General features: G+C 41.0%; 1 protein-coding gene and 1 long non-coding RNA gene across 3 annotated transcripts; one reads left to right on the plus strand and one right to left on the minus strand.

The window, feature by feature from the left end:
• Positions 1-3,231: 3,231 nt before the first annotated feature.
• On the plus strand, positions 3,232-11,959 carry LOC136432334 (uncharacterized). Of its 2 annotated transcripts, none has more exons than XM_066423526.1 (7): positions 3,232-3,367; positions 4,116-4,239; positions 9,829-10,179; positions 10,366-10,449; positions 10,545-10,684; positions 10,941-11,005; positions 11,284-11,959. In XM_066423526.1, exons 2-7 carry the CDS (start codon positions 4,167-4,169, stop codon positions 11,288-11,290), a joined length of 720 nt encoding a protein of 239 aa, XP_066279623.1. In that variant the 5' UTR covers positions 3,232-3,367; positions 4,116-4,166; the 3' UTR covers positions 11,291-11,959. The 2 variants fall into 2 exon arrangements, with proteins under 2 accessions (XP_066279623.1, XP_066279622.1); XM_066423525.1 differs by lacking the exons at positions 3,232-3,367; positions 4,116-4,239 and adding exons at positions 7,404-7,464; positions 9,249-9,280.
• Positions 11,960-21,741: 9,782 nt separating this feature from the next.
• On the minus strand, positions 21,742-23,287 carry LOC136432095 (uncharacterized). The gene is made up of 3 exons (XR_010755444.1): positions 22,906-23,287; positions 22,256-22,457; positions 21,742-21,851 (listed from the first exon to the last, which is right to left on the minus strand). It is a non-coding gene; the product is annotated as an uncharacterized lncRNA (long non-coding RNA).
• Positions 23,288-23,329: the final 42 nt, after the last annotated feature.

Consider the following 23,329-nt stretch of genomic DNA (forward strand, 5'->3'; position numbering starts at 1 on the left):
AGAGCGCACTATTTTCTCACCCCGCGTCACAGACCCCGGGGGTCGCGGACAAATACTGTGTACTGCCACCTTTTAAGGCTTAAAAGCGAACTTGGAATTGATTTTTTTTCATTCAATCAATAAAACAAGTCAAGCTGGAGATTTGTACCAAATTTTAGCTCAGAAATCCGAATGGTTGTTGAGATATCGCCAAATTTGCACTTTGGCGCCCTGCATAGGTGTAGGCCCCGTACATGGCCTATCTGAGGAGCGGTTTAGTGGTCTCACTATCTGGACAAATTTACTATTCTGGTTAACTTTTTTTCTGAAAAGGATTCATCGGTTCATATGCAGAGTTCAGAGTCATTTAGAGTTGGGTTTAGGTTTAGTTGCGCCAGAAAAAGGAGGGGGGGGAGGCGCGTATCAGACCAATGGCGCTTCCACGCCAAGTCCCATTGTTAAGCATAGGGAGGCGCTTGTAGTGGCCGTTTCCATGGAAACGGTGGTTTGACGGTGAAAACAACTGGTGCATTCCAAGCGAACCCACGCCAATGGTTGATATATCATGCAAATCCGGCGTTATACAACGTCGTTGGCCCATATCCGCTTATCGTGCTTCAGAAATGCACCGTACTATTTTTTTCGGCGTCAACCTCAGTCAGTTTGTGGTCCTTAAGACGACCTTGACCTTGGTTTTCTTTTGTTCATGCAATGTAACAGGTTTAGTTGAAGAAGTGTCCCAAAGCTTATTGCAAGCATCCGAACGGCTGCCGAGATATCGCTAGCTTTGCACTTCAGGGCCTGGCATAGGGGTAGACCCAGGGCAAGGCCTATATGACGGGCCATTTAGTGCTCTCATTATCTGGCCAAATTTACTATTCTGGTGGTGGGTTTTTCTTTTAATGGAAAGGATTATTATTGTATATTCTTCAGTTCTGAGTGGTTTTAGGTTAGTTTCATGGTTACTTACGACGAAAAGTGTGTGTGTGGGGGGGGGGGGGGGGGAGCGGTGTCCGGGTCCACACCAAGTCCTATAGTTAAGTATAGGGGGCGGTCTTAGAGGCCGTTGCCATGGCAACGTCCGGTTTGGCGGCAAAAAAACGACCGATTTCAAGTGAGTCGAGGTCGATTACTGATACACCAGTAAAATTTGACCGAATGCAACGTTTATGGCCAATCCCCGCTAGGGGTTAAGACGACCTTGACCTTGGTTTTCTTTTGTTCATGCAATGTAACAGGTTTAGTTGAAGAAGTGTACCAAAGCTTATTGCAAGCATCCGAACGGTTGCCGAGATATCGCTAGCTTTGCACTTCAGGGCCTGGCATAGGGGTAGACCCAGGGCAAGGCCTATATGACGGGCCATTTAGTGCTCTCATTATCTGGCCAAATTTACTATTCTGGTGGTGGGTTTTTCTTTTAATGGAAAGGATTATTATTGTATATTCTTCAGTTCTGAGTGGTTTTAGGTTAGTTTCATGGTTACTTACGACGGAAAGTGGGGGGGGGGGGGGGGAGCGGTGTCCGGGTCCACACCAAGTCCTATAGTTAAGTATAGGGGGCGGTCTTAGAGGCCGTTGCCATGGCAACGGCCGGTCTGGCGGCAACAAAAACGACCGATTTCAAGTGAGTCGAGGTCGATTACTGATACACCAGTAAAATTTGACCGAATGCAACGTTTATGGCCAATCCCCGCTAGGGGTTAACTATAGAAATCCCCATAGGCGAAATACTGTGTTCTGCCACCTTGAACCATATCGGGAATCGGCCATGTTCGGACCCTAACCACTACGGAGCAGTTTGGGGGGCGCAAGGTCCATTACAGTACCCATTCGTAAATCAGACAATACATGGATTTTACTTCATCTCATGTGTACGTATGAGTACAAAATTGTTTTTCTAAACCATGTTTTTGATTGTATTACATTCCAAACGTTTCTGGTCTCCTCCACGATTGTGGCATGAACCGCGCCGAGTCCTACTAGCGCTGTTCTGACGGAGGTGTTTCAAATAGAACAGAGGGTTCTAAATGTTCGATATGGTGTTCGACGGGAACGGTCGTTACGTATACGTCACAGGTGTTGGATTGGATTGGACTAGGTGAAGGTGAAGGTTGGATTTCGCGGGAGACAAGAAGCTGCTTGTGTAGGATCGGGTTATGACTTTTACGGCTTTAAAACAACACAACATAATTCATCATTGTCCCTGGCTATTTTGCATAGATTTGAATCTTTAATAAAAAATAACCCCAAAATAGCTGTTTCCGATGTTTTTGGCCCCCAAAAAACAACGTAATCGTCACTTGTAAACAAAATAGCCTAGGACAAAAATGATTTGTATGGGGTTAGCTCTTTTGTTGTAAAATATTATGATGAAAGGTGGTATTACCGCCTGTGCGCGTAAACCCATACAATACACAGTTTGTTTAATTCAAAATGTGTTTTTCTAACCCAAAAGCTAGCAGTAGAAAAAAAAGTCACCTTTATTTATTCCATGTGTTAAAAGGTAGTTCTAAAACTCTGTCAGGTTTCGTCGTGGTGCGACTAGGCTATCGATAGTTACAGGATATAATCATATACTAGTATGTATGGAATAATACTTCCTTGGCCGTGGCCACGTGGGCGGCCTAGGGAGGCCAGTACGCAAAATTGGTTACAATTACCGTTTTTAGAAGGCTAAAATATTTGTTTGTGACACCTATTTAGCATTTTGCATCGATTTTCCTGTAGTACGTTGTAGGGTTAGTAAGTCATGAAAATGTCATCATCCTACGACATTGGGAATGCAAAAAATGTAGTACTCAAACATGCTTCCCAGAGCATTCGGTAGCCTTCCGGGTTATGAGCATTTTCCGAAGCGCTTCCGATTATAACCCGAAAGGCTACCGAACACTTCCGACGACGGTACCGAACATCGCCGAAGACAGCCATCTCGATCTGTTTTGGTTCATGGGCAGGCTTGTTTTCATTTCTTTTAGAAGAAAACTTTTCATTGGCTCTCTGGGCTGTTTTGAAACCTTGCCAACTAATCAAGTAGAGGGTTACAATTCTCGCGATTTGGGTGATTCCACTTTCAGGGAGGGCCTGGGTCTGCAAATTGGGGTGAGAAATGCGACACCCCGCACCGGCCGGGTACTGGGTATATTTGCGAAAATCAAACCATATTTTACACAAATATTTCCATTGCTTCAAAAATGGCCCTTTAACATCGTCAACACTGCAATTTGGGGCCCGGGCGTTGCAAACTGATGTGGCCGCCTGACCAAACAGAGCTGGGTGCCGGAGGTCAGAGGTCACATCAGCGACCGGTGGTGGATTTCTGGTGCTCCGCAGTTTTTCTCCATTACAACCATTTCTCTCCATTACAGTGCCTTCTCAATCTGGTAGCGAGGTAACCACACACACACACGTAGTCTAGATGACATTCTCTCAGTATTATATCACTTTTTAGTTACTAGATAGATAGAAATTACGACGAAGGTGGGAGGGCGCGTTCGTCGGGTTACCATGACGCGGTGCCATGTTAATGTTCGTGTTCAACTTACTGCTTTTTGCCATGATACTCACGATCTATCGTCACTTCATGTGCGCCACTAGACATCTAGAGCAAGCAGATAACATCACTAGAGGGTTAAATGTTTTCTTTAGCAAGGGTGACAACATGCCCCACTCGCCGAGCTTGCTCGGCCTGGGACTGACGATGCTGGGTAGACCACAAAGTACCAAATTCACCAGAGGCTACGGGGCGCCGGTGCCACTGGGTTTCAAGGGCCCCTCGGGTTTCTTGATGGCCATCTTCATGATATCTGGCGATGTCCACAGTAACCCAGGCTCAGTGAGATACCCTTGTGGTGGTTGCGGTCGTGCCGTAGCCAACAATCATAGAGAAATGCAATGTGACCACTGCGATCGATGGGTCCATATTAAATGTTGTGGTAAAGGAGATAAAATGTACAGGCACTACCAAAATTCATCTTGCTCCTGGATCTGTAATAATTGTGGCATGCCCAGTTTCACCTCCAGTCTGTTTGACTTTCATTCCTGGATCAGTGATAGAGAGGGCTCCTTCTATGGACCTCTACTGGACAGGGATGATAGCTTCAGCAGTATTTCACACATGTCATCTGATCCCATTACAGGAACCCCATCTTCAGTTAACCTATCCGCAAACCACTCACAGAACTCATTCAATGAAAGTGACAGCATCATCCTTCAACCCTACATTCACCTCCTCCCCCTGCACTACCCAGTCCCAAGGCAAAGGTAAGGGAACCTTACAACATTTACATGTATCATCCCTGAACTGTAGAAGCATAAGAAGTGAGAGGAAGAATGCACTATTCAGGGCAACAATAGAGACTGAAAACCCAGATGTCATATACTAATGAATCATTCTTAGACCCGGAGGTTGCAAATGGTGAAGTTGTCCCTGTTGGGTATGATATATACCGTAAGGATAGGAACAGTCAGGGAGGGGGAGTGTTCATAGCAGTGAAATCTGATCTAGTCTCGACCCCAACTCACGACCAATCAGAAGCAGAAGTAGTATGGGCAACAATACAGCAGGCTGGCTACAGGCCCATATGCATTGGCTCAGCATATAAGCCTCCCAGCCTACAACAAAACTGCCTACCTCAGGGGTTCATCATGGGTATAAATCAATTAGACATGCATGATAGCTGACTTCTCCCCCAAGGCCCAAGTCTAGAGTGTGTCAACCTTCAGTCATCAGTGAGTCCAGGTCACTAATCACCATAGCTGGAAGCAGACCCAGCACATGTACACAGATAGAAAACTGTGAATCTCAGGGGTTCATCATGCAAGGCCCAAGTCTGAAGACAAAACTACAGATGGGAGGCTGGTTCCATGCAATTCCATTTGATGTTCAATTTGTTGTTCTCAAGTCTGCAGATTTCTGTTGCAGAATGAACTACATGTTGGAACAATACTGGAATATGTTTCCAATGTGTCACTGAAGGAAAGTCATGAGAAACCCAATGGAAACATATCCAACTTCCTGCCCAGACATATGCCAGATAGAAACACAAGGAGCTGCCAGCTAGATACAGGATGCCCCCCTGTGGCACAAGAGTCCTGTTGTTTGTTTTAGTAAGTGCTGTCAGATGAACCTTGTAATTTGGGAAACAGGGAGTTGTAGGGTGATTTAACCTTCTTGTTCTGATAAACAAGTGTGTCTTTTAAAGATGAGTGGACAAACAAGTTCTACTGGTGCCTGACAGACCTTCTCTAGCTTATACGATTTTTGCACCAGCGTAGATCAGATTGGAGATTAGTTATGTATCGTCCATATTATAGGTTTGGAAGGGTATCAAATTACACAGTGTTTCAAGAAGTAGGTCATTGATGGGTACACTACACTCTACTGTCAGGGATGGGAGGACCACATGTTGATCCTCAATAGCTCCTAGAGTTCTGTGAACTCAAGATGGACTCACTCTGGGAGGAGAGCTTAATGACCTAGCTGAACTGCTCCACCCTTGGACTTACACTTGAGACCTATCAGAGCTGTCACCCAGCTCCCAAGCCCAGAGTCTGGCCAGGGAGTTCCCCTGTGGGTAGCTGGAGTTCTATCTGCATTAGTTAATATTCACAGGGACTGAGTCAGAGACTTGCAATGATAGTACTGTGCCACTGTCAAGTATCCATTATAGTTTGTCTTCAGGGGAACATAGATGTTGCACTTGACCTGATGAGGACAGCAGATAGACCATGGTGATTATCGATTAAGAAAGCAGCCCTCCCAGAGGTCATGCCCCTGACAGGGAGAGATTGTGTAACTTGGAAACTAAAACTTGTCAGTTAGGTACAGCACATGTATGACAATGTAATAAGTGGTAAGAAATTCACCGCTGTAAAAAACAACAACTGGTGTTTGTGAGTTTTGGAAGAATACAATGCACTGAACCATCAATCATGGTGTAAACAGCCTATGTGGCTGGAGCTGGTGATCTCAATTACACGGTAAATCTGGCATAACTAATGCAGACACAACTCCAGCTACCCACAAGGGAACTCCCTGGCCAGACTCTGGGCTTGGGAGCTGGGTGACAGCTCTGATAGGTCTCAAGTGAGTCCAAGGGTGGAGCAGTTCAGTCATGGTCATTACCGGGTAAGCTCTCCTCCCAGAGTGAGTCCATCTTAAGTTCACAGGACTCACTTTGGAAATACGGAGGGCCATGGTCCACACTCATTCATGCTAGCTTGAGACTAAGGTTCGCTAGGGTACCCTTCCCCCCAATACGGAATGGCTATTAACCATAAATTCATTGAAACAACACAGGAGGCAGATCTAACCCAGGTAGTCCTCACGCCCACAAGGGGAAGCAATATTCTAGACCTTGCTCTCTTCTCAAACTCAGACTTAGTTCAGCACGTGGAAACTATCCCGGGAATAAGTGACCATGAGGCAGTTTCAGTTAGTGGTTTGTGTCAACATCCATGTTAATAAGAACGTCATGACGTTAACGTTATTTTGATTTTCATTGGGATTGTGACGAATACAATACATGTGGGACATACTCACATAGGTAATCATTTCTGTACTGCAAACACAGTAGTAGTCCACATGGGTTTTTGATTTCAAGTGTACATTCGGAAATTGACAGATAGATACCAGTTACTAGCTGTAGCATTTCATGACATTGGTCAGAGACATTGAAAACCCATGTGTGAGTCAGAATTCAGATTACATGAGAATGTTTTGGAAAATGAATTGCATCATTTCAGAACTAAATTGCCAATCAATTTCAGGATAGGTAAGCCTACATTCACCATGATTACAGTTCTTAGTGAATAACTTTATAGTCTGGGCCTTCTTTCAATTCATATTTTAACCATCATGACAGCCATCTAATCCAGGTACTTGGACTTATAATTCGTTTTGACAATCGTGATTTGACCTGGGGTGATTCGCAATCATGATCCCGCCATTGCAATCTGTCCTAGGACAAACACCTTATTATATGATATGGTGTTGAAGTTAGGGAACAAACAGTATTTAAAAACCATAAGTTTATTAAGAATGTGCACAATGTCCTACAGATTTTTAACCTGAAATTCTATAGCTAAGATTTAAACATTCTAAAACAATTAGAAATTATAATTTCTCTGCCCAAGGCTGGTGATCTGCTTTTCAAACAATCTGTAGAATTCTGCTTCCTTTCCTCACCTGATCAAGCTACTTCGGAACTGGCTCGGGAGGGGAAAATTGGATTTTATGTATCAAGTCACTGGCTAAATGGAAATATAGGTTGAGTATATCGAGTTACTCATAATGGTCGTATGCAAATGCCTCTGATGTATACATCAGTGAAATTTACAAATGGCCATTGAATAAGGCTGGACCAGACAGCTGTCACCATGCACACAGTAATGTATTCACAGAAGGTTTATACAGCTAAACAGTGCCAACATGGAAGATCATCCCTATTATCCTGTTAGTGTTATGGACAACCGCCAAATTATCAGGTATTGTGAAGGTTATCATTAACTCGGATTAGAATAAGATCCACTTGACAAAACGGTTATTTGTGGTAGGACATTGACAAAGTTGTATTGGAAAGTCTTTTGGAAGTACATGTTTTGGTATGCGATTTACAAACACGCGAACTTGTCGGCATTGTAGAGTTTCGACAAGTTTGCCATGGGCAACTGTAGAATGCTCAGATATTTCTGAATATTCTTTTTACCAAGTTTGATGCATTACCCTTATTACTATGTTACAAATGTTCCAGTAAAACCATTGTCGACATTCACAGCCTTCAGTAAGGTTTGGGTGTTAGGTGGTAGTATATCTTCATACCATCACGGAGAGGCTTATTTCCCAAACCACAGACTAAATATTCAAATGTTTCTGCCACTATCATTTAAAAGACAGGAAGTTCAAGGAGCTTTATGAACTATCTACTTAGTACAGTAGAATCTGCTTAACTGCACACCCCATTTGTCAGCGTATTTGGTGCAATTATCCGGCTGGTGCAATTATGCGAAATTGCCCAGCTGGACCGGTAGTACACTGTATCATACAGGAGGTGAATACATGTAGTTTATAAACCTCGGTGTACTGTATGAACTTGTTAGCACGCGTTTAGATGTTAGAAAGCTTTCGTTATACAGGTACAGTGCGGTAACACCGTAGATTCCACCTCTTATAATAGGGCCACGTTTATGTATTAAAACAGTAAATTTCAAATTCTCAGGAAAGACATATCAGGACACAGTGAGTGAAATCAGTCAGCGCCAGAGAGAGCCCCTGTCATATTTGGACAGATTAGACTGTGTAAATCATGGTAGACTAGTGAATTACTGTACAATGGACTGTACTACGTATTCAGTGGGTAGATATGGATAGATGACTTAGATCAATGACAGGCCATTCTCCTTATTATATAGCAGAGCCGAACCGCGTATATATTCTTCGGGTGAATGTAGGAAGTTTCTAGGACGCGGATTCAGCTCTGCCATAAAAGAATGTGACAGATGATCACGTCAGCACCGCACCGTCAAAAGTGACTGCTTTGTCCGTCCACACGTCTATAGCCCTTGCTGAGTCACTGTGCGGTTTCCGACTATATCTGAGTTAATTAAGACGCCAGTCTTTTATTATTGCAGCACTATGTGAATATAGCGCTACCGCGAACCTAAAACCGCCGACAACATCCATGTCATCCTTAAACGCGAAATCAAATCCCCGCGAACTTAAATACATTCACAGTAATAAGACAGTGTACAGGCAGAGACCAATCTTTATTGAGTACAGCATGCTGTCTGCCAAAACGCAATGCCGCCTTTGCTTTGGCAGGCGTGCGTCTCTTTATGGTGACGACATGCCCCGTGACCCGCCCAGGACCTCCCATACGATCGCTATCAACGTGATTGTCAATGGAGACCACATTCTTTTGTTAGTGAAAACAATTTTAGACATATTGGCGGTATTGTGCCTCTACATAGGCACTTATCGGCTCATTTGTACCGCGCTTGCCGATGTTTAGCGCACCTTTTTAGTTAACTTGTCGACGATTTTTGAAAAATTTTGGTGCAGTTATCCGGCATTGGTGGCAATGCGCCGTGCAGATATGCCAAGTCACTAACAATGCAGTGAATGGGAACCGGTTTGGGATTTTGGGATTCGGTGCAGTTAAATGGAATGTGCGTTTATCCGAGGTGCAATTAAGTGGCTTCTACTGTACTAACACTTTTCGAACACCATTGCCATTGACTTTCTTTTTCTGTTGTTACATGCTGACATACAGGAACAACTTGGTGATACAAAGTTTGCCCACTGGTAACACTTGATATATCGCTATTCAAACTATGGGGGTGTCTCACCCTAACATCAAACTATGTGAGTGTGTTAGGTTCAAACGCATGTGTATGTGTCTGTCTGTCTGACTATATGTGTGTGTGTTTGTGTCTTTGTGTGCATGCATGTGTGAGTGAGTGAGTTCACGGGTGAGTGAGTGAGTTCACGGGTGAGTGAGTGAGTGAGTGAGTGAGTGAGTGAGTGAGTGAGTGAGTGGGTGGGTGGGTGGGTGGGAGTGAGTGAGTGAGTGAGTGAGTGAGTGAGTGAGTGAGTGAGTGGGTGGGTGGGTGAGAGTGAGTGAGTGAGTGAGTGAGTGAGTGAGTGAGTGGGTGAGTGAGTGAGTGAGTGAGTGAGTGAGTGAGTGAGTGAGTGAGTGAGTGAGTGAGTGAGGGGGACGTCTGTCAGTCTTCATGTGTGTGGGTGTGTCTACATATTATGTGCTTGGGTGCGTGCCTTCTGCAAGAGCAAACCAAACAACAAACACTAGAGAAATTTTTGCTCAGTTGTATTCTGAATTATTTTTTTTACAGGCGGATCTGCAATGTTTATCCAATACCCGCCTCCCAAGGTAAAGGGATCTCAGGGAGACAACATTCTTCTTGCTTTCGCTGCTAACGGAACTGAAGAAGATGACTTAATTATAATTCAGGGGCCAAACCCTACAACAGGTTCTAAAAAGCTACGGGAAATTTTTGTAAATAGAAGGGTACAGAAAGACCCAGAGGAACTATTCAAGGATAACTTCACGGTCAACTTTGCTTGGTCTGAGGGAATAACAGTCGTAAACCTGACGATACCGGACCTTCAGTCTGGAGACGAAGGAACGTACAAGCTCAGTGTGGCGTTCCTAATAGGACCAGACATCAACGTGACTATGAATGGTGAGTATGCAGATACTATGATTCTTTAGTTTTGAGTTTTCAAAATCTAATCTGTATCTAGTTTATTTTAGTATAGGTTATAGCTGTAGGTTGAGATCATCCTCGTAAATAATCATTTATAGTTACATAAACCAACGAACCATCCCTTCCATACAATAAAAGCTGATTCCTTTTTGTACGAAATAGTGCTGATCGGTCCTAATGATGGCGTCAAGGTCAACACAACTGCCAACCCCCAGACCACCTCGGGAAGCAATGTAAATACCACGGGTAAGTAAAGACTCGTTCACGAAATTTCAACACATTTTAGGTGCATATTGTTCTTCAACTGTCAACACCTGATTGATGTTTATCACCGGCTGCAGAACTGACAGGTTCCACCTCAGGCGGAGGGCTGCCAGACTGGGCCGCTATTCTGATAGGTATAGTGTTCGCCATCATCATTGCAATTGTCATCATTGTCTACAAACGACGGAACTCAGGACCTCCTCCCCAAGCCCTCCCGGTAACTACTCATTGGCCATATAAACTAAAAAGCACAAAGAATAGCGTTTGTTATCAACAGTATTCAGTCCATTGCATATTGCATTTTCTTGTTACATTTACTTTTATTCAAATAATCTTTTATATCTCATCCTTTCAATTCTTGTCTTTCCTTAATCATTTTATGAATACCCACAACGGTGCCTTGAAAGTTAAACGGTTAGGTGACTTTGCACTAAGCATTGTAGTAGACTTACTCGAAACAACATGTTCGGCAGCGCTACGATCCTGTGAACAACCGTGACCGAGATCGCCATGGCAACGGAGTTATGCAGGGTCATAGGTATGTATGCTAATCAGATTAACGAGATTTTACTACCGGAGTAAATCTTGGCGTCTTTTAGAGGGATTGGTAAAAATATTTGTCAAATTGTTCTTTTGCAGTACTACCCCTAGATTTTACATGTTTATTCCTTACAGGATGTACAAGATAAATTTTGGCTACGATTATCAAAGACGTCAATCATAGAATCGTTTTCTTTGCAAATCAAAAACTTATTCGGTAGAAAACAAGATAAGTCTTGAATTAGCAAATTAATGAAAGAGTTTGCTTCTGTTTAGGAGCTGAATGGTGTTGGCAATCGTGGGAGAGAGAACAGAGCTGAAGAAGTCCCCCTGGACAACATAGAGTAACTATATTCATTGCAAAATTGTATACTGTAGAGATGACATTTCTTTGGGTTTTTTTATTCTTCTGTATTCATCAATCACACCACGGGTTAGGAGTTTCTTAATTATGTATGGTATTTTTTAACAAACGGCCAGTCAAACAATCCTAGACCTCACTTTTGTATAATAAGTTATGTATTACGTGATAACTAGATGTAGACATTCACATTTTAGTTATCAGGCTAAAGTAGGTGGCATTTGGTGCATTAAGCGATTCCTTATATGTGCAAAACTGTTAAGATCATTTGAGTAGTACAGGTGTTACCTTGTAGTAGACTCTATTTCATGTATATGGGAGCTGCCATAATATTACACTCCCATTATCCAGGTATCTTAGTTTGGGGTGGGTTAAAGTTAGCGATAAGAAGCGTTGCATTTACTTATCAACATCTTTTCTCAGGGAAAAGTTATCACTGCGACCTATGTAATACAATGCAATCTTACCCAGCAGTATTTTATAACCACACAGTGTAGACATTATGAAAGTATTTTATATGACCTGTGTACGCTTCTGACACAAGCGGAAACAAAGTTGTATTAGATAATATACATTTGTACGGCTTCTCAATCCAGTGTCTGGTGTCATTGCTTTTAAAGCAAGAATGTCCTTCTTTACATTCTGCTTACAACTTCAACCTACTTAAGGGACCTCATAATCTAATATTGAAATACTTTATAGTGGTTGATAAATGGCAGTGCAAATTTGTATACAGCATTTTCTGTGTTTCAAACGTGACACTTAATACAACCCAATAAAAACAATAGTAGCCCAGTGTAGTCTTGATAAATCGCCAAATTGACAGTGGAATAATGTGTTGAATTAAACGTTCTTCAAGATATGGAGCACGTGCAAAATTCAAGATACGTCAACTCAAAGTCTGTAGGCAGTATAAGTATACGCGCGGTCACTTTTCCATCTCTCCCGAAGACAAGCCTCATATACTTATTTCACAATGTTAAATTCAACTTTCCCACCTGCTTAATACCCATTTAGTCCAGCTGTACAAGTAGATCGTGCAGTATGTGAATGGCTTTCTTCAAATCAATACTACACATAGCCGGCTGCTACTCATTGTTACCTTCGTCGACGAAATTTCGTCGAGAAGGTTATTTTTTGATGCATGTCTGTGTGTCTGTTAGTGAACAGGATAAGTCGAGAACGCCTGGATGGTTTGTTGTCGTATTTGGTGTGTCCGTGTGTATGTGGGAAATCTCAAGATGATTAGATTTTGGGCGAAGTACTTTGCATAATTAAGGAGAAAAGTGTAAAAATGTGTTAAATTGTATGCTCATACTATGCGTTCTGGTTGCGACGTGTGGCAATCAGTAACTAATTTGCATAATTAATGAGGAAAGTTAATACATCCATCAATTTCCATGATAGGACTCGCAAACATGTGACATATGTAACTGAGGAAGAGAGAAATATTAATAGATATCAGCTATGCAAATGAGAACCTCATTTAGATAATTAATGAGAAAATACTATAACTCGAGATGGGCTTGATGGATGGTCATGATTTTTGGTATGTAGATAGCTTACGTGATGCTTTGTATGATTGGATGATAATTATGCAAATCAGATTATAATTAATGAGGCAATTTTAAAAACCTGCTGTGTTCCATGATATGACTATTCAAATATGTGACATTTGTAACTGAGGAAGAGAGGAATGTCAATAGAAAGAAATTATGCAAATGTAGGCCTAATTTGCATAATGAATGAGAAACTACTATCATTCCATACTAGTAAATAACGGCAATTTCATACTTGTGGCATTTAGAAGTTGTGTGAATGTGAACACCATAGAATCAAATTATGCTAATAAGGAGCTTATTTGCATTATTGATGATAAATGTTAGCATAACCTTCTTTGTTAAGCTCATAATCATAACAAGGAGGTTTGGACAACTTATGTTATTTGGGTGAGGAGGATCAACTGGTATGATTTTTGATTGATGAAAAACACTCCTAATACGTCAGTCATAAAGGTCAAAATCATTTGGCGAAGGTATGAGGTCGTAGAACTCTTGTTATCTCCATGAAAACTGGAGATATTGTTTTGGGTGTGTCTGTGTGTGTGTTTGTTTGTCTGTTTGTTTGTCTGTCTGTTTGTGTTTCCGCACTACTGTAGTCAGCATAACTCAGGAACCTCTTGATGGATTACGATGATATTTGGTATGTGGGCAGGTGTTGTGAAGCCGAAGTTCAAGGTCGATTTTGGGCCCCCTGGTATGTGACCTTGGTACTGCAACGGAACTTCAATTTTTGTATCTTTTGACCTGGACGTGCTGTGGTCTTGATTTTTGGGTGGCAGATAGCTTGTGATGTAACAAAGAAGTTATGTAGGTTTGGGCCCCCTAGCAGCTTCCTCTGGAACTGCAGGGGCGTTTTTGTGAAAATCTTCTAAGGAGAATAACTGAACAAAGGAACAACCGATTTCCATGATACTTAGTATAAAGGTAGCTTAGATAGAGATATACACAATGAAGTGCAAATTATGCTAATTGGGACTTAATTTGCATAGCTAATGAGGAAAACCTATACTTGCAGTGTTTTCCATTATCAGACTCAAATACATGTAACGTATGTAGTTTATGGAAAGTGGAGCATCAACAGATACCGATTATGCAAATAAATTCCTAATTTGCATAATTAATGCAAAACACCATATCTCATCTACTTGGAAAATTATAGGATTGTCAATATGATACTTAGTATGCAGGTAGCTTAGACAGAGATATACACAATGAAGTGCAAATTATGCTAATTGTGACTTAATTTGCATAGCTGATGAGGAAAATCTATACTTGCAGTTTTTTCCATTATCAGACTCAAATACATGTGACATATGTAGTTTATGGAAAGTGGAGCATCAACAGATACCAATTATGCAAATAAATTCCTTATTTGCATAATTAATGCAAAACACCATAATTCATCTAATTGAAAAATTATAGACCTGTCAATATTGCAACATATGTAAGTTAGATAAAGGTGTTTATGACCAAGCATATCTTATGCAAATGTGTTAGTTATTTGCATGAATAGAATTGTTCATGGAGATATGAGGTCGTGGAACTCTTGTTTTATATAGAATTCAGAAACATCGTTACTTCAACGGAAGAAACATACAATAAATTATTAATAGAAGGAGCTGTCAGTTATGCTCGCAGTTATATAATGTATATATCAAGTGACTATACTTATTATCTCCATGAAAAATGGAGATATAGTTTTGGGTGTGTCTGTGTGTGTGTTTGTCTGTCTGCTTGTGTTTCCGCACTACTGTAGTTAGCATAACTCAGGAACCTCTTGATGGATTACGATGATATTTGGTATGTGGGCAGGTGTTGTGAAGCCGAAGTTCAAGGTCGATTTTGGGCCCCCTGGTATGTGACCTTGGTACTGCAGCAGAACTTCACTCTTTGTATCTTTTGACCTGGACGTGCTGTGGTCTTGATTTTTGGGTGGCAGATAGCTTGTGATGTAATAAAGAAGTGGTGTAGGTTTGGGCCCCCTAGCAGCTTCCTCTGGAACTGCAGGGCGTTTTTGTGAAAATCTTCTAAGGAGAATAACTGAACAAAGGAACAACCGATTTCCATGATATTTAGTATGCAGTTAGCTAAGACAGCGATATACACAATGAAGTGCAAATTATGCTAATTGGGACTTAATTTGCATAGCTAATGAGGAAAACCTATATTTGCAGTGTTTTCCATTATCAGACTCAAATACATGTAACGTATGTAGTTTATGGAAAGTGGATTATCAACAGATACCGATCATGCAAATAAATTCCTAATTTGCATAATTATTGCAAAACACCATATCTCATCTAATTGGAAATAATAGGATTGTCAATATGATACTTAGTATGCAGGCAGCTTAGACAGAGATATACACAATGAAGTGCAAATTATGCTAATTGGGACTTAATTTGCATAGCTAATGAGGAAAATCTATACTTGCAGTGTTTTCCATTATCAGACTCAAATACATGTAACATATGTAGTTTATGGAAGGTGGAGCATCAACAGATACCGATCATGCAAATAAATTCCTAATTTGCATAATTATTGCAAAACACCATATCTCATCTAATTGGAAATAATAGGATTGTCAATATGATACTTAGTATGCAGGCAGCTTAGACAGAGATATACACAATGAAGTGCAAATTATGCTAATTGTGACTTAATTTGCAAAGCTAATGAGGAAAATCTATACTTGCAGTGTTTTCCATTATCAGACTCAAATACATGTAACATGTGTAGTTTATGGAAGGTGGAGCATCAACAGATACCAATTATGCAAATGAATTCCTAATTTGCATAATTAATGCAAAAACACCATAATTCATCTAATTCGAAAATTATAGGCCTGTCAATATTGCAACATATGTAAGTTAGATAAAGGTGTTTATGACCAAGCATATATTATGCAAATGTGTTAGTTATTTGCATGAATAAAATTGTTCATGGAGATATGAGGTCGTGGAACTCTTGTTAACATATGAACTTTGATGACATGCAAGGCACACGTACAGATACAGATAGAAGAATGACTTTTCTATGGCAGTGAAAAGACTAAGACTGATCCTCTGTTTAAGTTTATAGACAATTTTGGTACGTAGCAGACAAGATAAAAGACAATGGTATATGCGCCAAAATAGTTACTCAAGCAACTGGATAAACTTTGAAACAGTCAAATGACTCACAATTTTATCCAGTTGCTTCAGTACCTTTTTGGCGTATCTTATTAGATGGACGTCTAACCTTCATCATCGTATTGTGGAATATACACCGATACCGTCTCTCAATCTAATTGAGATTGACAAAGGCAGAACCTCGATTCTGGCACAACATAGACTTTGACATGCATCGATTCGTATTATATAATGTTACTGATAACGCATATTTTGATATATATAAGTCGACTGTCACAGAAAATTCAGCACGAAGCACTGCATAATGAATGTGATCAGACAATTCGTAGAGAAAACGTACATGTTTGAACCAGCGCTTGTAACCCTGTCCTTAACAGTAAGGGTGGCTTCGGCAGGGTCTTGCCACACCTCCCTTAACCAACAATGAAAATCCCCGTTGTCTGCCTTGCTGGCATTGGTGATGCGGAGATTGTACTCACCTTCAAAAGCGTCCCCGATAATCTTGTACCTGTCGGAAGATAGTAAGACAGAATAACGACACGCAAGCATTGTGGGAAGTATTGAAGAAACCTTCTATAATAAAACCTTTAGGCTTTGACTTTGAACCTTTGAATTGCAGAGACGAAAAGATATAGGGTAAAAGTATTCTCCAAGCAGACGCAGGATCAGACTCAGTCTTTCCACTAGGTTATAAATTTGTACACTATTAACTCCTTACCTCCTAAAGTAAGTAGACTTTCGGACTGAGTCGGATCCTTACATCTGCTTGGAGATTAGGAATAAGCAAGCGAGGTGGTACAACGGAAACAGAACATACCAACTTTTAGAAAAAATGTACATACGCACGCACATACAGACAAACACACACACACACACACACACACATATACATATACATATATACACACACACACACAAACCGATGCCATGTTATGTGAGCTTGAGAACCCTACAATGAGTGAGGCTACAAACAAAAGGCAGGGATGTGACGGGTTGATTATAATATTTGTAGTGTCATGTGTCAGACGTTTGTGAATGAACTGTGGACCTGTTTAGCCACCAACATGAAAAACAGATTGACCTAAGGTCAGAGTCTGACCAATTAAGTCGATTACCAGACTGTGCAAATCTAAATGTACACGCAAGAAACTAAAAAAGCTAAAAATTTTCAGTTGTCTGCTGGTATTTGCTGATATTTGCTCGTATCCTTAAAGAATACGGACAAATGACAGCATGGATATGGGTGTATCCGAACCTATTTTGTCCAGTGTTTCCACAAACCATAGTAGCTTTCACCTAAGTGTATTATGAAGCGTCGGACCTCGTAAGTGTACAGCAAGCTCGCATGCTTACAATCTAACATACTGTTCACTAATTAGTGCCCCTCCCCCTCTGACTCTAAGCACTCTAAATGTACCTCGAGCACTTGAAGAAATATGGCAACTTCAAAAGGCGCGTGTCTCAGTGCTAGACGTTGCATACCTGGTGTATGGGGTACTCTCAGTCCGGTCAGAATGAGGTTAATCCAATGTAATGCCCAACGTTCTCGTAACTTTTAATTTGTCAGTACGTGAACACCACAACGCGAAACCCAATACTGTAGTTAGACCAGGCCAAACTATTGTTTACTGTAAAGTTGGGCCATGTCAGAGCAATGTTGTGGTGTAGAAACTAAGCTAGTCAGACTTAAAGTCTGAAAATAATGGCAAACTATTTCTATCGAAAGGGTCAACTTAGCATATTCAGTATTAAAGTATTTGAACCTTCTTAAAAACACTTTTCATGACTGTCTTTTCCTGACTTCTCTTCGTGAACAGATCTAGCTTTGGAAGTTGGTGAAGAATAAAATAAACTCTATAACAACTGTGGTCTGTAACTTTACACAAATTCTTATGCATTATGAAATAATGTGTGACGCCCTGCATATCACTTGTATTGGCCATTTAGTATCGATGGCCTGGGCTTCATGTGATTTTTTTATTCTCGAATAAAAAATGATTTCACTTCTGCACGAGCCGTATTCGTTTGAACTTGACTCTTGGTACATTATCTTCATGCTCGGCTCAGTACAACAAATATGAAGCAAGGAGCTTTATATAGTCTGAAAGCCAACACAAGGTTCTGTAAACATTTGACACTCCTCAGCATATCTGGTTCTCAACAAAACTTATCTCCATACAATTAACGTACTACAGTATGCTGATCAGAAATGCATGTAAAGCGATTACCAGTACTAGTGATTTCAGATTTTAGCTATCTAGTGAGGGTGCTAATGTAGCCTCTACCAGGCTCCGCGGATGGCTGTAAAAATTGTAGAAATTGGCCAAATAGAGTGGATAGTATGCTAAGGAGGTCGGCTACGGAGGGAGGGTTCAATATACAAATTGTACCCCTATAGCAGACTCTTGCATGTTTTTTCTGTCTATTTGGCCAATTTCTAGTCGTTCCAGCCGCCTCTGGAGCCTGGTAGAGGCTAGTGCTAAATACACTTTTTATATCAGCGTTTTGGATAGCGCATGGGATAAAAAATTCCAGTGTTCTGGTTAATAAGACTGATTGATTTATTAAAATATTGTGTGTCGGGGGAGGTGAATGCTTTACCATGGCATGGGAACTGTGCGGAACAATGAATGCAGGTATACAGCAATACAAATGTAGACATATACATGTAAAGGACGCGGTCTGTCATTGCGCCACAGTCGGTGGTACAATCTACTGATAAACAAAACACAGGTGGGGGAGGTGGAGAGTACCCCCATCCCAAAGTGTACTGTCACTACCACCATAGCAACAGTGATTCGGGGAATCTAATAATACCTCCTTTGTGCTAGATGTGTTTACTACAAACCACCTGCTTGTTATTTTATTTACCACCAACAAAGCAGTCCGGATCTGCTTGGGATCCTGTAACCGCCGTATGGGATCCCAAGCAGATACGGGGTCCCAGCAGATGCGGTCCCCAAGCAGATACGGCCCCCCAGCCAAAGAATCTGGCCCCGATAAGTTGAAAAACGGAGGCTACAGTGTGCCAGTGAACGTTGTACAGTCATGAGTTGCAACAACATGTTACCAGAGCTGTCTGGAGAAGTATGACAAAAGGTCCCTACAACAGTTGAAGAAACAATTACATCGAATTCAAATGATTTTGCTACAATGTTCTTCAACACTGGTATATCAATAATAATGATGATGATGATGATAATAATAATGATTGCCTTTATTGTACATTCATATAATCCTGACGAATACCGGTTCTTCTACTTTCAAATACAGACAATACAGACCACGGATACCAGGATGAATGACCACAACGAGTTTCATGGGTTACAGGCAGAGTTTCAGGGGTTACAGGCATTGTGTACACTGGCCATGGTGGGTTTCTTGAGAGTGGTACGGAGCTGTAGATTATGCTTAGCCTCATATTTCAACCTATCCCGTGGCGGGCAGCCTGCCAAATTAACAACGCAGGCCAGGATTCTGGATCTTAACAACATGGCTGTTAACTTTTTTTTTAACTACGTGGAACGATTTTATGTGGAAGAAGAAAAAGAAGAATAGAAAAAAGCACCGGAATCACTTCTCTTTCCCACATTCGAACAAGATTTACTGAATTTCTGTTTGTATACAGTCAGGGAAATTTCGTTCTTTATTTTCGGGTAAAGAATGGAGATGTTTAGTGAAAGTGATACTTTCGTTGAATTCTTTCCCACATGAATGTCATGTAAATAATGTATAGAAACCTTGCGCATTATGTTCGTGGCACTTTGCAGCAGCGCGAGACTACATGTTATACATTAAGATACTAGCCTGCAGTTGGAAAGAACAAGTAAAATCTCACTTAATGTTTCAAATAAAACCTACCAATTTGAAAGATTGAAACAGGCTAAAGCTTGTAGTCCTCAAAATTAGATAAGATAAACATGTTCAGCTGGTGAATGATAAAGACAATAATACAAAGAGACAATAGCTCATGTTGTTTGTTTATTTCGAACAAATTGCTATAACCTGTGCGCTCTAAAGTAGTTTAACCATCCAAAACAAACCTCACCTCAAAACATGGATGTTAGAGTTAAGCTGAATGTTCTTGATACGTCTCTATAATTACCAGTGAACATGTACAAAAGTCAGTTCTTTGTCATACAATAGCAGTTTAATGTTGTCCACTCAATAATTGTATGATTGTATTCATGGATACCATTATAATCTCGTTGATTCTGGTTCCTTCTTTTTGGTGTAGACCCTCCCTTTTCTTCTAACAGGGAGATGACTTTCTGCGTCAAACAGTGTGGGCCAAACGTAATAATCTGTCACTTCAGTAGCGTCTCCGAATGACTCACAGTCATACGCACGCTCGTGCAGAGCCGGATCAAACGGTACGTCTGTTTCTACGCTAATCGCCATGGCAGGGGTCTGTACGTTCATTCGCCAGGCAAGTCGGCAGCATTCCGATATGTACCTCTCCAGGCTTTTTCTGCCGCTTGGCATGGTCCCAATGTGGCTTAGGTATTACTCTTTGTTCCTCATGCATTCTTCAACCCTCTGTGGACGTGACAACAGAAAACAGAGTCGCATTTTATTTTGAACCAATGGCAGCAAGTACATGACATACGACAGCGAAAAGTTAAAAACAGATGATAATATCTACTCAATGCAGTAGAATGTGAAACGAAAAAAAAACTTGAATCAACTTGAAACAACTGAAAACAATATTAGTTGATGAATTGAAAGTCTCTTGTTACACAACCAAGAGATTTATTCCACCGACGTTTTGGTGACCATCTGTCACCTTCTCAGTCAAGGCAATTCTGACTGGTTCACATAGAAATGTAGCACAGGTGTCGCTGCTTATACATGATAATGAGATGCATTCCCAAACGCAAAGTATTTACATATGTAAATATTAGTTGATATTAGTTATCTGTACATTTGTCGTGCTTTTAGTTCCTTGACGATACTTTTTGCTGAGGAAGCTGAAGATCTAGAATTTCAAACGTGTTAAACATATCGCACCTTGATAATGTCGCCGATGTTGCATTTGTCCGACCGCTCTTTGATAATGTCCTTCGCTTTCCTCTGTAAGTCCTGCTGCATGCCGGGGAGTTCTACGCTCTTGTTGGATAATTGTCCCGCCGCCATTACCTGTCATGAGACAACGATTATGATATGCTGTTCAATGGGACTCGCCTTGGCACTTCGATAGAACATATTGTATAAGGTCGTGTTTGCAATAAACTTAAAAGATATCCCGACTATATAGTTTCCGGTTCCAAACGCTGTGTTGGAAAATGTATCTCATGCAACGGAAAAACTTACGATGCAACGTTGATAAAACATCTAAAAGAAACCAAATTGATTCTATTGTACCTACAAGACAGCAACTCCTATACATGCCTGAAAACTAGAAAACACGGTAATGCGTTAAAAGATGTCTAGTTATTGTTGACAGTTGACTTTGCCACTGAGTATTGATAGATACAAACAATTCACCAGCCAGGCTTATGACCAGGAGTCCCGCATATGCACATTACGTTCTGGCACACTGCTACTTTCCTTGGCATACCGAGACCATGTCGAATATGTTATGATTTTTGGTAAACTTTCTAGATGGGTCATAACGTAAACAAAGGGAATAGTTCTTATAGTTATCAGTAGATGTGTTTAAGTGTACTAACAGATACCAACCGCTAATACGGGGTCTTTCTTTCCAATCTCTTGAACGGGCTCTAGCAACATTCTGCTGAAGCTGGTGGTAAACAATGTCAACGTCTCCTTTGATATCCTCATCGCCTCCTGTTGTACACACAAAGGCAGAGAAATGTTACAGAGGATGAAATAGAATTAGACACAACGTGACACAAAAAGAAAGATTAGACACATTAGTTTTTTCTACTTTTTTTTTTTCTACTTAATAAGTATTTCTTTTCTTTGGGGCCGAATTGCCCCCTTTTCATCCATCCATTATCTGTCATATCAGACTGGATCACTAGTCTTGACTAGATTTGCCACATATAGATGCATTTTATTCCATTCTGCAGAATAAACCACTCTTGTCTGCATAGTACCGAATAGAGATGGAACATGGGGAAACTGCTTTATATTTGATAGACAACTATAAAAACCAAACGTGTCAAGTATCCAGGCCAGCTATGCTTGTGTCAAATTTGATTTTGTGTGTAATGACTAAAAAATCTTACCACAAAAACGTCACACAGGTACTGTGTAACGAGTTCTTTTCCACTGCTATGAGCAGAGTCCAACTCCTCCTTTGCTGCAAGCCATTCCACTGTCTCCAATTCCTGGTAACGGATCGCCAAGTTCGATGGTCGGCTCCTTGGGCTGATGTTCTCAAGGCTCAGTTCATTTATTGCTATGTCGTCGTCCATGCGTTTTGAAAGCCTATTACAAAGAAAACCGTACGGAAAACTCTTTCTTAAACATACAAAGACTAGATTAGCCTTCAATGCAAGAGAAGACAAATGGAGACATTGCCCTTCTAAACTAAGATAAAAAGGCACAGTGATAAAATCCTTTAACTCAGAGTGAGAATCGAAGCCTAAGTGCGTGAACGAAATCATATAAACACACTTTTAGGCACTAGTATAGGACGCCATTTTTATCGTCACATTTGCACGGTGCAACCTAGTATACGTTAGTATACATGCAGACGACGTTTGCAGGCCAGTGTAAGTTCAATTATAACCAAATAGACTAGCTTAAATTATCATAATCCAATTATCATGTTCCAATCAAACTGTTACGACATCAGGCTAGCAAGGGTGAATGTTCTCCACCGATCGCGTCGCCTGAGAGAATTTTGGATGCTAAAATGCCCGCGCGCCCCTACCTGTTCCTCAGTTCCTGGCAAGTGATAGCGTCCTGTTGTTGTTGATGAACTAATGTTTCTTACTGTTGGCGTAGCACTCCAGTGACACCAGAAAGATGATAATACTTCTGCAGTAAAAGCCCTACTTCATTGTGGACTTCATCAGTGATATCTGTCCTAGTGTACGGACTATAGACGGTCCCGATTCTGTGAAGACTTGGCCAGTCACGTCTTGCACGGGTCTGCCAATTTTCCGGTACAGACATTTTTATATATACGTCGTGTTGGACATGGGTGGCTCAAACTTCAATGTACTAAGAGATGTGCACACTTACAAACGTAACGAGGTTTACGTGTCAAAGCTGTCAGATTTATAGTTTTGTTGAAAGTCAATGTACTAGACAGGCTTGCTTGCTTATTTGCTTGCTAGACAGGCACCTATAAG

The sequence above is a fragment of the Branchiostoma lanceolatum genome, chromosome 4 (genome assembly GCF_035083965.1).
Source record: "Branchiostoma lanceolatum isolate klBraLanc5 chromosome 4, klBraLanc5.hap2, whole genome shotgun sequence".
NCBI classification, from domain to species: domain Eukaryota; kingdom Metazoa; phylum Chordata; class Leptocardii; order Amphioxiformes; family Branchiostomatidae; genus Branchiostoma; species Branchiostoma lanceolatum.